Source organism: Lissotriton vulgaris, chromosome 5 (genome assembly GCF_964263255.1).
Source record: "Lissotriton vulgaris chromosome 5, aLisVul1.2, whole genome shotgun sequence".
Taxonomy (NCBI): Eukaryota; Metazoa; Chordata; class Amphibia; order Caudata; family Salamandridae; genus Lissotriton; species Lissotriton vulgaris.
The window spans coordinates 1,129,673,080-1,129,688,482 of record NC_141693.1 but is presented as its reverse complement, the minus strand read 5'-3'; the positions used below and the strand labels follow the sequence as shown (position 1 = coordinate 1,129,688,482).

Sequence of the window (15,403 nt, the reverse complement as noted above, 5' to 3'; positions counted from 1 at the left end):
TTTCTATTCTTTGCATTGTGTCAGTATGTTGCTGCGGAAGCCCAGTTTAACTAATAGTGCAGTAGTAGGTGGGCCATCACAGGAGGTCTTGTCACCTCTTCGCCGTGGTTGGTTTGGAACAATGGGATGATTTTCTGGAGTAGAGAGCACTTCAGGGTGGTACCGCTCTGTCTCAGGCACTTGTCAGATTTGGCCCCAAGCCTACCTGTACAGACATTGATCTGACATGTGACCCCTTCTGTACTTCAAACCTGCATCACTAATCCTACCAGCAATCCACAAACAATGGCCTGGCATACGAGTATCACTGTACAGCCCATAAATGTTGATTTTATTGAGGACCCATCACAGTCTCATTGTATTTTATAATCGGGTAGATAGTGGGGGCCGGTGAATGATTACGCCTTCTTCTACCAACGTCTTTAAGTTATCAACTTCACATGTTTCATACACAGCCTGAATAATTTGTTCTGTGACACCAGCTGGATTTGTTACTGATTCCATTCCAAATCGTCTGTCCTATCAAACTCATTGACCTACCAGTCAGGTGGGCTTGTAAGGATCAGAAAGTTTGCAATAGCTTGACAGTTGGAAACTGTTTTTTTTTGTTTGTCTCAGTGGCGGCTCCTCTACTGAGGCAGGGAAGCGTCGCCCCACTGCTTTGAGATCAGTGCAGAGGAAAAAATAAAATGATAATAACTAGTGTTATTATCACTTTATTTTTCCGCTCCTAGGTGCGGGGAGGGGCGAGCTGACCATAGCAGGGGCCAAGGGGAGGGGTGGTTTTCGCTCCCTAAGTTAGGATGACTGTTTGGCCGACCCTCTTGGGCAAGCCAAAGTGTCCTACACATTTTGCATCTTCCCCACCAGGCTGTAATGCACACATCTGCAGGTAAGTTTTCTTTCTTTTAAAAAAAAATTCTACCTCAACAAACCGTGTAGGGCTGTGGGAGATCTAGCAAAGTCCATGAGCCTAAAGGGTTTAGAAACCCAGATCAGGGTTCACAAACCGATTAATAATAGTATTAGAAATATTCAATAAAAAAGTGGGTCAACCCATGCTTAGCTATCCATGGGTGGTGATGGACAGAACCGGACCCCATGTTGCTGGTCTGGCTGGTAACTCAAGCTTCTCACAGCCGAATACATCCCATGAAGCAAGCCTCCCCCTCACTCTCATCAATGGTAATTATTAGCATTTTACACTCTTTGTGCCATGAATGGATCAAACGCATTGTGCTCTGGCTATGGATAAATACATTTATTTATAATTGCTGCACATGGATACACCATAAATGCAGATGTGCAATGTAATATGAAATGTATTACCATTGTGGGGTAGGGGCATCTTTACCCATTGCATGTTTCACCTCTTGGGAATCATGTTCCCTTCCCACAATCTTGTACACACCTTTGCACGCATCTTAACCTATTATGCTACATCAAAGAGCATTCATTTTCTTGGAAAATGAGGCATTACATTTCATAGCCCACTGCTGTAGACAATTTCTGACGAGGCCATATTGAATCTATAATTTTTACAAGCATGTAAAAACAATCAGATTCAAATATTCCTGCCAATCGGATTTACATTTCCCAAGGGAAATCTTATCCTACTTAAAAAAAAAACCAGAAGATGAGTTACTGCAATGTTCATTTTGTTGCATGAAATCCTGCCGATCCGTGGCACCAGTCTTTGTCTGTGTTTACCCCTCTCTTCTCTCCCCTTTCTTTTTCTCTCTCTCTCTCTTTACTCTCCCTCTCTCTCTTTTTCTCTTTTTAGTTCTCTCAGTCTTTCTAGAGCTTTCCATGGTTTCGTTTAGTGATTGTACTATTGCTTTAATTTTTCAAGATAAATGAAACGTGAATATGGTATGGAAAGTGCTTGAACCGCTAGAACGCGGACCTTGATATATAATTATTATTTACGTTGTGGGTTAGGAGTTAACGTGATGGGATCCACTTTCTTATCAGTTTTGTTTCTCTCCGCAGCTAAAATACAAAGAAAACTACCAAAACAAAATGAAAGGCCATTATCAAGGCATGGGCATGGACAAGCGCATGCTACACGCCATGAAGGTGGGCAGCCTGGCTAGCAATGTAAGTACTCCATGCATTTAACAGATTACTTGTTGTTTGTAGGACAGTGGAGGACCCTGGGTCCAAGCTACCAAAAACTCATATTACTATATGTACAATACAGATATATACTTATGTATAGTTAGCAGTCTGTATTTAGAACAAAAAATAACGCATGCCTCTGAGGCCAAACAGCCCTGAAGCCATATTACTACAAGCACAATAGAAAAATATGTAGTTACCACGACAGTACTTATAACGTAAATAATGTACATATTGATTAAAATGTGGCAAGTAGTAGCTTGCAGTTTTTTTAGTTCCAAAAAAGCATAGGCTCTAGGCACTTTGCCCTCATTCGCAAAGCTATTTGTGGATGTAAGTCCGATCTTAGGACTTTTATATTTGACAGATGTCGGTTTCGTACACGTAAAATGATTTGCTCCCAAAAATGTTTCCATATGTGTAAATATCCAATTGTGGGTAGAAAGTTGATGTTCCAGGGTGACAACTTCCTGCTAGTTTATTAACACCTACATATTTATATTTTTGTAGTATTCACAAGCTCTTTTACAACCCCTTCCCACTCTGGAAATAGCTAGAGATTTACTCCTGTCAGTGGCAGGAGTAAATCTCTTTCCAAAGTGGGAATGGACTATCCACTCCTCTCCAAACTGATCGGGTGTAGTAGGCAAAGTGGTTTACTATATTTCTATATGGGGGTTGGGGGTATATTCCCCATGGACAAATACTTGAAAAAATTTAGTAAGTGCCTTCGCAATTGCTATGGTATTTACACATGAAAACATTTGATAAAACATCATAAGTGGGCCCCATAGTGCTGGAATACATCAGTCCCCAATGAGAGCCTGGGACTAAAAGCATTGAGACCGACTCCTTGTGCAATCCATTTCAGACCTTTCCCACTCTGATCGGAATAGGGTGGTAGGAAGTGTATGAATAACTGCACACACATGTCTGTGGGTGTGCTCATAGTTTGACGGCATTCTAGCCACCCACTTCCCGCCGCTTGAAGTATATTTTTGACAACATGAAAAAACCTTGTATTAGTAAATCATCTAACATGTGTACAGCAACTCTTGTGAATCCTAAAAGTGCTTTTGCAGTAGTGAAGAAAGCTACCTTATGTGCAAGCATATGCGCAAATAGCTTTGTAAACGCGACCCAAGAGACCAATTCACAAATGTATTTGTGAACACACGGTATGTAGTTATACAGGAGTAATCTTGAGCCAATGCCCTGGGTTTATAGGCGAACAATATATCATTTATAGTGCATGTCAGATGTACTTATTGTGCAACCCGCGGATGTCAAGTCGTTTATGTTACTTTTCTAAGTGGAAAATAAGTATTTCTCTTTATTATTGTTATGATGAGTGATATAACTCTTGGTGCACCCTTTGCCCTCAGTGGATGTGCGTACTGTAACTGGCGTGCTGCTATAATGATGATAATACCTGAACACTCATTTCCTCTGCTTCACTGAATGGCAATAAGTGTGTATACAACAGAAAATTCTGAGTTAATAAAGAATTATTTTAAACAATACAGCAGTACTCCTTTGTGCTCCCACATACCTGTTTGAATCAGCCCCGAAATGTCCTACTCCTTAATAAATGTGCAAGGAGTGCACAGTCCTTTCTGTTTGCACCATCTGTATATGAACAATTCCGGACTAGTCCAACTTTATTCTCATTATGGGTGTTTGGGGTTAATTCAAAAAGGCATGAAGGGTATATAAATGACAACTACAAGAGTGTTACTTTAAGTGTGCTAAAATGCCTCTCTGAATAGGCTCCGTCAAAAAGCTGTCTCAGCAGTGCTGACTCAGGAATTTGGTTAATGTGTGCCATGGAGTGTGCCACAAATCCATACTAGTGGCCTTTGAGTGCTTGCTATTCGAATGTCAGATGACAGAAATTCGCAAAGTGAAAAAGGCAGATTTTGCTGTAAATCACTGCACAGGCTTACCAAAACTAGACAGCGGGCAGTTTCCAGATTACATTACTGTGAGTAAGGTACCATACTCTTACACATACACAATAAAGCTGGTAATTGATTATCTATTATGATCAATTAAGACTGGGTTGCCTGTGGAAAACAAAAGGATTTGAAAAGTGGGATATGATTGGTATTAGTAGGGTGAGTGATCTATGGGTCAAGGGTAAAATCAAGACCTTCGAGGCACTGAAGGTAGAGTATGAGCTGAGTGATAGAGAATTTTTCAGTTATGCACAGATTACCCACGCGTTGAGGTCGGTTTTTCCTAAGGGTATTGACATCCCCGAATCCTCCCCACTAGAAGATCGGGTGCTTGACGGCCACGTGCCCGACAGCACTATTTCTTTGATATATAAGAAATTGATTAATAATCGAACGGATCTGTTGGTGCGGCTCAGGGAAGTTTGGACCAGCGACAGTTTAGAGTTGGATGACGAGGACTGGCAGTCGGCGCTATCCTCGCCGAAGGAGGTCGCAATTCCGGCCTGCCTCCGACTCGTTCAACTTAAAATCCTACATCGGATATATGTCACTGGCCCGCGCTTGATTCATATGGGTTATTCAGTGGATGGGTTATGTAAGCGTGGTTGTGGACTGGTTGGAACCTTCCTCCATATAATTTGGGAGTGCCCGGGGGTGGTGGCGTTCTGGAATCGTGTTCATGCTGTGATGGAAAGAGTCACAGGGGTGGCATTATTACCCGAAGCGAGGCGTTGCCTATTGAATGTCTGGGAACCGAATGACTATGATGTGGCACAGATTCAGTGGGAGACCCTTGGTAATATGATTGCTAAGAGAGACATCGCGCAGTTGTGGGGTTTTCAGCTGCCGCCCACGGTCTTGGCATGGAAGGAGAACATGTACTGGTGTATGTTCAGGGAGAAGACGGTGTATGTGGCACGGGGTAGACCCAGGAAATGGAATAAAATTTGGAGCCAATGGAACTCCTACCGTGGAAATATATGCACGCCTCCATTCGTGGAGACCCCAGAGGTTCCCCTTTCCCCCTGACCCGGAATTCCAAGTCTTGTGTAGCTTTTATGCACACTGATCTTGTTTTCCTCACTGGCTCCCCCCCTTGCATCAATGATGTTTGTATTATATTGTACTGCAGTTTCCTTCCTCCTTGAACACATGTCCGACTGTATTGTCTTATTGCCTTGTGTATAAGTTCTTTTTCTTTAATAAAATAAAAATTATAACAAAAAAAAAGATATGATCAATTAAATTTAGCAGGATGAATGAAACATGCCCTTTTCTAAATATCTTGTAGCTAGTCTTGCGACTGACACAATACAACTTTTCCTATGCCTACTGCTTCAATCTATAGACAGTTTAACCCCTTCCCTGCGGGGATTTTTTCCCTCCTGTGCGAGGGGGAGGAGGGCCGCGTGTGGCGCCGCCGTGCTGGTGACGAGCTCGGCTCGTCATGAGGCAAAGCGGAGCTGCACTCGTGGCGAGCAGAGCTTGTCACAACCACACCCGTTTTAGAACGTTCAGCACAACGGGGAAATTATCCCCGCGTGCAAACGTTCCAATGGCTGTGACGAGCTCAGCTCGTCATGAGTGCAGCTCAACCGTGCCTCATGACGAGCTGAGCTCGTCATAAGCCCGCAACGGGTTAAGCACTGTCCAAAAATATAATCATAGACCTATGTTTATGACATCATGTTACAGATTTTAACTGTCATTCTGATGGATGTTTCTAGTGACAGAGCCCTGACTTTTTTAATTCACCTCAACTCGATCTGAAATCTTTTTAGCAAATGCTCCTATGTGCCGATAGGTGGTGTCATTTGACACTGTGGCGGCTTTGAACTGCTGCTTGACGTGACGGCAAAGAGCTGTATATAGACACCACCAATGCGCGCTGATGTGAATTCCTTTTATGCACCCTTCGATGTGGATGCAGAGCTCTGCTGTGGAATTTTTGTTGGCTTTTCACCAACTTCTAAAACTGGTTTCAGTGAGCGTGCTAGGGACATATATCCTCAAGGCTTCAAGCTATGCTGTACTTTCAGAAAGTAGATGTTGACTATGAACATGCCCAACATGTGCCTTTGGTGTCTGAGAGAGAAGCATGAATTAGAGTCATTCTAAAAATGCTTCCTGTTGCATCTGGAGGCCATCAAGAAGCGGGAGGTGGCATTTTATGTCTCTGAGCACAAAAAATTAGGTAAATTGTGTTCTAAATCTGCACCTTACGAGCAGAATGCAGAATGAGCAGAGTATCACAAATTGAGGTCAATACTACAGTCAACACTGAGGGGAGCGCAAATTGTGGACTGCAAGTACCATGATGCAAAGGAGCAAACTTATCTGGGGTATGATGTAGTGTCCAGCCACACCCTTCTCCCTGGCCAAACTGATTTTCATGACCTCCTCTACCATTTATCACACATTCCTAATTTTCCTTTTTGTAAAAATTGCATTTCGCCCCATTGATTACACTTCTTCTGGCCCGAGCCGGAGAGTACGGTCCAGGGGCAGAGAGTACGGTCCAAGGGGAGATTCTGGCCCGACTGCGGCCGTAAAGATGCAATTCATAAATGACCTCTGTAATACGAAAAGTCATAAAGTTATACTTTTGTCTCAGATTGCATTTGTGAATCGGGCCCGATAAGTTCAGACGGTAGTCTGAACTTCAGACCCAGATGCTGATCTAGAATCTGGAGCCGATCTCAAGTGTCTCATTATGAAATCACAAAGGCACAGTCCATGTTGTGGAAGGTTTCACTGGCAGTGCCTTTTCCTCGGTGTCAGGATTTTTGGCCTCTTGAGGGCCTGTTCGTTTAAATTCGGATGCGATCCAGGAACTTCAGAATGTTTCACATGACGAGAATGATGAAGAGGAGACAAAGAATGTTTAACACCTCACCATACTGATGCTGCACTGCAATTAGACCTTCAAAATGCTAGTGTCCCTGATACCTCACCAGAAATGGAATAGGAATTATCATTGGGGTCACTATTAGGGTGTTCTGCTCCTGTGCAGTATGGGTTCATAGAGGTGTTGGAACTACAGTTGTCAAATTTAGAAACTAAAGCTAATTTGCTTACAGAAACCTTGAAACTCTGCCATTCAACTTCAGAGCCTCTGCTACCTTTCAATGAAACCCTATTAGAATCCCTGACAGATGCATGGTAGAACCATTTTGGCACTGCTGTGGTAAGTTGTCATGCTGCAAATGCACCACAGGCCAGCACCCAGTGGTCAGTCCTATTTGACACAACTCCCCACACTGCAAAGCCTTATAGTTCAGGCTTCCATTTGGCCTATTCTGACAGAGAATGGAAGCACCTAGATGCTCTTGTTGGACAATGCACTCTGTGAATGTTGTCTGTATGTTGGGGAGATACACTAATTTCCTCTAAGATATGGTGAGCATGATCTTGCCCACCCTCCCGAAAGAAGTCTGAAATATTTTCACCCAGGTGGTTCACAATAGACAGGATGCAACCAAGTACATTTTACGGCCTGTCTGGACTCCACAGATCATGTTGGATGTGTTAGGGGCACATTTTGTGGTATTTCTATGCCATACTTTGATGCAAAAAACACAGTTGATGGACAGAATGTAGAACAATGTCATACATTCACCCCAGTACAAGGATCTGGGCCTAAATCCATCGTTTTTTTGCACTCCACACCACCCTGGGTTAGACACTGGCTATATGCAAATCAGCTCTGACCCTGTGCCTCATGGGAACAGTCCGGTCCGAACTACCAAGCCATGTCTTTCCCAGACCGGAATCAAGCATCCAAGGACCGGTTTCTGGCTATCACCCTTCATCAGCCTGGATAGCTTGACTCCAGTGGTGTGAAGAGCCTGGGACTCATGTCTGAGTATACCCAGCACACTCGGGTGAAAATTGCAAAAAACACAGTTGATGGACAGAATGTAGAACAATGTCATACATTCACCCCAGTACAAGGATCTGGGCCTAAATCCATCGTTTTTTTGCACTCCAAACCACCCTGGGTTAGACACTGGCTATATGCAAATCAGCTCTGACCCTGTGCCTCATGGGAACAGTCCAGTCCGAACTACCAAGCCATGTCTTTCCCAGACCGGAATCAAGCATCCAAGGACCGGTTTCTGGCTATCAGCCTTCATCAGCCTGGATAGCTTGACTCCAGTGGTGTGAAGAGCCTGGGAATCACGTCTGAGTATACCCAGCACACTCGGGGTGAAAATTGCAAAAAACACAGTTGATGGACAGAATGTAGAACAATGTCATACATTCACCCCAGTACAAGGATCTGGGCCTAAATCCATCGTTTTTTTGCACTCCACACCACCCTGGGTTAGACACTGGCTATATGCAAATCAGCTCTGACCCTGTGCCTCATGGGAACAGTCCAGTCCGAACTACCAAGCCATGTCTTTCCCAGACCGGAATCAAGCATCCAAGGACCGGTTTCTGGCTATCAGCCTTCATCAGCCGGGATAGCTTGACTCCAGTGGTGTGAAGGGCCTGGGACTCACGTCTGAGTATACCCAGCACACTAAGGGGTGAAAATTGCAAAAAACACAGTTGATGGACAGAATGTAGAACAATGTCATACATTCACCCCAGTACAAGGATCTGGGCCTAAATCCATCGTTTTTTTGCACTCCACACCACCCTGGGTTAGACACTGGCTATATGCAAATCAGCTCTGACCCTGTGCCTCATGGGAACAGTCCAGTCCGAACTACCAAGCCATGTCTTTCCCAGACCAGAATCAAGCATCCAAGGACCGGTTTCTGGCTATCACCCTTCATCAGCCTGGATAGCTTGACTCCAGTGGTGTGAAGAGCCTGGGACTCACGTCTGAGTATACCCAGCACACTCGGGTGAAAATTGCAAAAAACACAGTTGATGGACAGAATGTAGAACAATGTCATACATTCACCCCAGTACAAGGATCTGGGCCTAAATCCATCGTTTTTTTGCACTCCAAACCACCCTGGGTTAGACACTGGCTATATGCAAATCAGCTCTGACCCTGTGCCTCATGGGAACAGTCCAGTCCGAACTACCAAGCCATGTCTTTCCCAGACCGGAATCAAGCATCCAAGGACCGGTTTCTGGCTATCAGCCTTCATCAGCCTGGATAGCTTGACTCCAGTAGTGTGAAGAGCCTGGGATTCACGTCTGAGTATACCCAGCACACTCGGGGTGAAAATTGCAAAAAGCACAGTTGATGGACAGAATGTAGAACAATGTCATACATTCACCCCAGTACAAGGATCTGGGCCTAAATCCATCGTTTTTTTGCACTCCACACCACCCTGGGTTAGACACTGGCTATATGCAAATCAGCTCTGACCCTGTGCCTCATGGGAACAGTCCAGTCCGAACTACCAAGCCATGTCTTTCCCAGACCGGAATCAAGCATCCAAGGACCGGTTTCTGGCTATCAGCCTTCATCAGCCGGGATAGCTTGACTCCAGTGGTGTGAAGGGCCTGGGACTCACGTCTGAGTATACCCAGCACACTAAGGGGTGAAAATTGCAAAAAACACAGTTGATAGACAGAATGTAGAACAATGTCATACATTCACCCCAGTACAAGGATCTGGGCCTAAATCCATCGTTTTTTTGCACTCCACACCACCCTGGGTTAGACACTGGCTATATGCAAATCAGCTCTGACCCTGTGCCTCATGGGAACAGTCCAGTCGGAACTACCAAGCCATGTCTTTCCCAGACCGGAATCAAGCATCCAAGGACCGGTTTATGGCTATCAGCCTTCATCAGCCTGGATAGCTTGACTCCAGTGGTGTGAAGAGCTGTGTTTTTTGCAATTTTCACCCCGAGTGTGCTGGGTATACTCAGACGTGAGTCCCAGGCTCTCCACACCACTGGAGTCAAGCTATCCAGGCTGATGAAGGCTGATAGCCAGAAACCGGTCCTTGGATTCTTGATTCCGGTCTGGGAAAGACATGGCTTGGTAGTTCGGACTGGACTGTTCCCATGAGGCACAGGGTCAGAGCTGATTTGCATATAGCCAGTGTCTAACCCAGGGTGGTGTGGAGTGCAAAAAAACAATGGATTTGGGCCCAGATCCTTGTACTGGGGTGAATGTATGACATTGTTCTACATTCTGTCCATCAACTGTGTTTTTTGCAATTTTCACCCCGAGTGTGCTGGGTATACTCAGACGTGAGTCCCAGGCCCTTCACACCACTGGAGTCAAGCTATCCCGGCTGATGAAGGCTGATAGCCAGAAACCGGTCCTTGGATGCTTGTTTCCGGTCTGGGAAAGACATGGCTTGGTAGTTCGGACTGGACTGTTCCCATGAGGCACAGGGTCAGAGCTGATTTGCATATAGCCAGTGTCTAACCCAGGGTGGTGTGGAGTGCAAAAAAACGATGGATTTGGGCCCAGATCCTTGTACTGGGGTGAATGTATGACATTGTTCTACATTCTGTCCATCAACTGTGTTTTTTGCAATTTTCACCCCGAGTGTGCTGGGTATACTCAGACGTGAGTCCCAGGCTCTCCACACCACTGGAGTCAAGCTATCCAGGCTGATGAAGGCTGATAGCCAGAAACCGGTCCTTGGATGCTTGATTCCGGTCTGGGAAAGACATGGCTTGGTAGTTCGGACTGGACTGTTCCCATGAGGCACAGGGTCAGAGCTGATTTGCATATAGCCAGTGTCTAACCCAGGGTGGTGTGGAGTCCAAAAAAACGATGGATTTAGGCCCAGATCCTTGTACTGGGGTGAATGTATGACATTGTTCTACATTCTGTCCATCAACTGTGTGTTTTGCAATTTTCACCCCGAGTGTGCTGGGTATACTCAGACGTGAGTCCCAGGATCTCCACACCACTGGAGTCAAGCTATCCAGGCTGATGAAGGCTGATAGCCAGAAACCGGTCCTTGGATGCTTGATTCCGGTCTGGAAAAGACATGGCTTGGTAGTTGGGACTGGACTGTTCCCATGAGGCACAGGGTCAGAGCTGATTTGCATGTAGCCAGTGTCTAACCCAGGGTGGTGTGGAGTGCAAAAAAACGATGGATTTAGGCCCAGATCCTTGTACTGGGGTGAATGTATGACATTGTTCTACATTCTGTCCATCAACTGTGTTTTTTGCAATACTTTGATGCATGCCATAGGTTTCCCCGGGACGTGCAGGCATCCCTTGTGGATATTACTTTTGAAGGCTCCAGGTTGTTCGGAGATAAGGTGGATCCAGCTTTGCAGCGATTCATATATAGCCATGCTTCAGCCTGCTTCTTGGGGTTGTTGTCCACGTCTGCCCAGTTCCATCACAAATTCTGGAAATTCAGGGGCTACCCTTGGGTTCTAGCTTACCACCTAGCAATCTCAGCCCGTTCAGGACCCTTACAGCGTGTTCGAGGCTGCAGTAGGAGTGCTGGTTTCAGAGGACAGTGCCAGCCATTATCTTCCTCTTGTACAGTCATTACCAACACACTACAGCTCTGATTTCCTCTTTTTACCGGCCCAACAGCCGTATCATTACCTTAGACTAGTGGGCTCTTCAGGTTGTTCTGCATTGTTCTGTGCTTCCCTTTCTTTGGATTCCCCTCCAGTTCCCACTATTTTGACTCAGACTTTAGCAGAACATGGTCCTATCCTCACCAAGGAGATTCAGTCATTGCTAGCCAAAGGGGCAATAGACAGTGTCCCTGGGAAGGAGTGGGGCAAATTATATTACTACTGCTCTTTCTTGGTGCCCAGTTCGATTTTATACATTTGGTTCTTGAATACCTTCTTGCGGAAAGACAAACCAGGTGTTCTCTACTCTAGATCCTGGGCATTGAATGGTGCCCTTAGACACATACAACACATACATTCATGTGCACAGCTTGCAATCGTACAGATGTTTCTGCTTTGCTGTAGGAAAGGGACACCTTTAGAGGTTTTCATATCTTTTCTGTCCCCACAGAAAGTCCAGAAAATTCAACATATGACCCTGATGTTTAGGTCCTGGGTTCTGGCCTGGATGGTTGTCTGTGTAAGCTACCAATAATGATGCGTTTTTTGACAGGGCTTACATATATGTTTCCTCCTGAGAATTTTACTATACCACATTTGGACCCTAATTTGGTTGTTACTTTCATTATGTGCATGCCTTTTGAGTCGATGTATAGCTGCTGTTTGAAGCTACTGACCCTTAAGGCCATCTTCTTATTAACAATTACATCTGCGTGCCATATCAGTGAATGTATGGCTTTGTCAAGGACAGCATCATGTACCACCTTCTGGCCGGACAAATTTGTGCTTCCAACTGGGGCATCCTTTCTGTTAAAGCTGGTGTTGCCTTTCCATCACGCTTCTAGCTTTCTTATTTCCACCACATTCCTCTAAGGGAGAAGCTTCATCAGTTGGGGCTTATAGCTTGTATATCGATGCAGATTTTTGTAGGATTTACATGTGTTAAGAAGGGAAGGACAGTCAAAAAATAGGCTCTATTCAGATGGATAATTTGGTACATAAAACTAAGCTATGCCTTGTCCAAGAAGGAGCTTCCTGAGGGCATTCAGGCAAATCCTACCAGAGCTAATGCCACCACTATAGCTTTGGCTAGGGATGTTCTGGAGTGGGATATCCAGAGGGCTACATGGGCATCTTTCCACACTTTTATAAGGCATTACTGCCTTGAATATGCAGGTAGGGCTGTTAGATCATGTAGGATTTTCTGGTTTGACATCCACGACTCAGACACTTCACCTTTAGAGAGGTACTGTTTTGTTAGGTCTATAAAAGATGAGGAATCTGCTGTTAGTAGCATCTGTCAGAAAAACGTTATTCAATCAATCAATCAATCAATCAGGACATTTGTTAAGCGTGCTACATACCTGTGAGGGTCTCAAGGCGCTGGGGGGCGAAGGGGGGGGGGCTGCAACTGATCGAAGAGCCAGGTCTTGAGAAGTCTTCTGAAGGTCAGTAGATCTTGGGTCTGCCATAGGTTGGTGCGGAGGGTGTCCCAGGTCTTGGCGGCGAGGTGGGAGGAGGATCTGCCGCCAGCGGTCGTGCTTCGGATACGGGGGACTGTGGCGAGGGCGAGGCCGGCAGAGCGGAGCTTGCGGGTAGGGGTGTAGAAGCTGAGTCGTCTGTTGAGGTACGCTGGGCCGGCATTGTGAAGGGCCATGTGTGCGTTGATGAGGAGCTTGAAGGTTATCCTCTTGTTGACGGGGAGCCACTGTAGGTCTCTCAGGTGGGGTGTGGTGTGGCTGCGGCAGGGGATGTCGAGGATCAGTCGCGCCGAGGCATTCTGGATGCGTTGCAGCCGTCTCAGGAGCTTTGTTGACGTCCCTGCATGGAGAGTGTTTCCGGAAGCCTGCTGGTGACGAGGGCCTGGGTGACTGTTCTTTTCGTTTTGGTGGGGATCCACTTGAAGATCCTGCTGAGCATTCAGAGGATGTTGAGGCAGGAAGAGGAGACGGCGTTGACCTGTTTAGACATGGAGAGGGTGGAGTCAAAGATGACCCCCAGGTTGCGTGCGTAGTCGGTGGGTGTCGGGGCTGTTCCCAGTGATGTTGGCCGCCAGGAGTCGTCCCAGGCTGAAGGGGTGGAGCCAAGGATAAGGACCTCCGTCTTTTCCGAGTTCAGCTTCAGTCGGCTGTTCTTCATCCATTCGGCTACGGCCTTCATTCCTTCGTGGAGGTTGATTTTGGCGGTGTGATGGTCTTTGGTGAGGGAGATGATCAGCTTGGTGTCGTCGGCGTAGGAGATTATGTTGAGGTCGTGCTGTCTGGTGACGTGGGCGAGGGGTGTCATGTAGATGTTGAACAGCGTTGGGCTTAGGGAAGAGCCCTGGGGTACGCCGCAGATGATCTCGGTGGCGGTGGAGCGGAAGGGTAGGAGGCGGACGCACTGAGTTCTGCCGGGGAGGAAGGATGTGGTCCAGTTCAGGGCCTTCTCTAGGATCCCGGCACTGTGTAGGCGTGTTCGTAGTCTGCGGTGGCAGACCATGTCGAAGGCAGCTGACAGGTCCTGGAGGATGAGGGCTGCTGTTTCCCCATTGTCGAGCAGGGTCCTGATGTCGTCGGTGGCGGCGATGAGGGCAGTTTTGGTGCTGTGGTTGCTTCGGAAACCAGAATGGGATGGGTCCAGGATGTTGTTGTCCTCAAGGTAGGGGGCAGTTGTTTGTTGACGATTTTCTCAGTGACCTTCGCCGGGAACAGGAGCAGGGAGATGGGACGGAAGTTCTTGATGTTCTTGGGGGTCCGCCTTGGGCTTCTTGAGTAAGGCGTTGATCTCGGCGTGCTTCTAGCTCTCCGGGAAGGTTGCTGCCTTGGCAGAAATGTTGATAGCTTTCCAGAAATGGGGAGCAATGATTGTGCTGGCTTTGTTGAAGGCGTGATGTGGGCATGGGTCAGGCAGGGATCCGGAATGGACGGAGTTCATGATCTTTATGGTGTCATCGTCGTTGATGTTGGACCAGGCGATCAGGCGGCTGGTGGTCGCGGGAGTGGAGGTCTCAGTGGTTGGCAGGGGAGTCGTGGCGTTGAAGCTGTCGTGGATGTCGGTGATCTTGCCGTGGAAGAAGGTGGCAAGTGAGTCACAGAGGTGCTGCGAAGGGGGGATGTCATTGGTGTTGGAGCTGGGGTTGGAGAGTTCCTTCACGATGCTGAAGAGCTCCTTGCTGTTGTGTGCGTTGTTATCCAGGCGGTCCTTGAAAGCGGTCCTCTTGGTGGTTCTGATGAGTTGATGGTGTCTGCGGGTGGTGTTCTTGAGGGCTGTGTATTTTTCTGGTGATCGTTTGCGGAGCCAGTTCTTCTCCAATTTCCGGCATGTACGCTTGGAGGCCTAGAGGTCTTCAGTGAACCGGGTGGCTTTCTTTCTGGTGTGGCTGTTGGAGGATGTCTTGAGTGGAGTGAGAGTGTTGGCACAGTCGTCGATCCACTGTCGGAGGTTGAGGGCGGCGGTGATGGGTTCGGTGGGGTCAGCTGGTGGGCTCTGGGAGAGGGTGGTGACTAGCTGTTCTTCGGTTACTTTGCCCCAGGAGCGACGAGGCATCTGTTGGGTGCGGTGGTGTGTGGTGGGCTTCCTGAAGGTGAAATGGACGCAGCGGTGGTCGGTCCAGTGGGGTTCGATGGTGTGGTTGAAGGAGATGTGGGGGCTTGCAGAGAAGATGGGGTCAGTGTGTGACCGGCGTCATCGGTGGGTGTTGTCACAAGCTGTCTGAGTCCGAGGTTGGCGAGGATGTCGATTAGGGTGGCTGAGTTGACGTCGTTGTTGTTCTCGAGGTGAAAGTTCAGGTCCCCAAGGGTGATGTAGTCTGTGGAGGCGAGGGTGTGGATGCTGATGAGGTCAGCGATGGAGTCGCTGAACTGTGGG

The 15,403-nt window shown here is 47.0% G+C and overlaps 1 protein-coding gene across 2 annotated transcripts in view; it reads left to right on the top strand.

Moving 5' to 3' along the window:
* The window catches only part of NRAP (nebulin related anchoring protein), a 360,104-nt gene that overhangs the window by 151,373 nt on the left and 193,328 nt on the right, over positions 1–15,403 (top strand). For both annotated transcript variants that reach the window (XM_086922847.1, XM_086922846.1), the window contains one exon: positions 1,993–2,100. In XM_086922847.1, the coding sequence (XP_086778973.1) occupies positions 1,993–2,100 (108 nt within the window). The remainder of the gene's footprint in view (positions 1–1,992; positions 2,101–15,403) is intronic.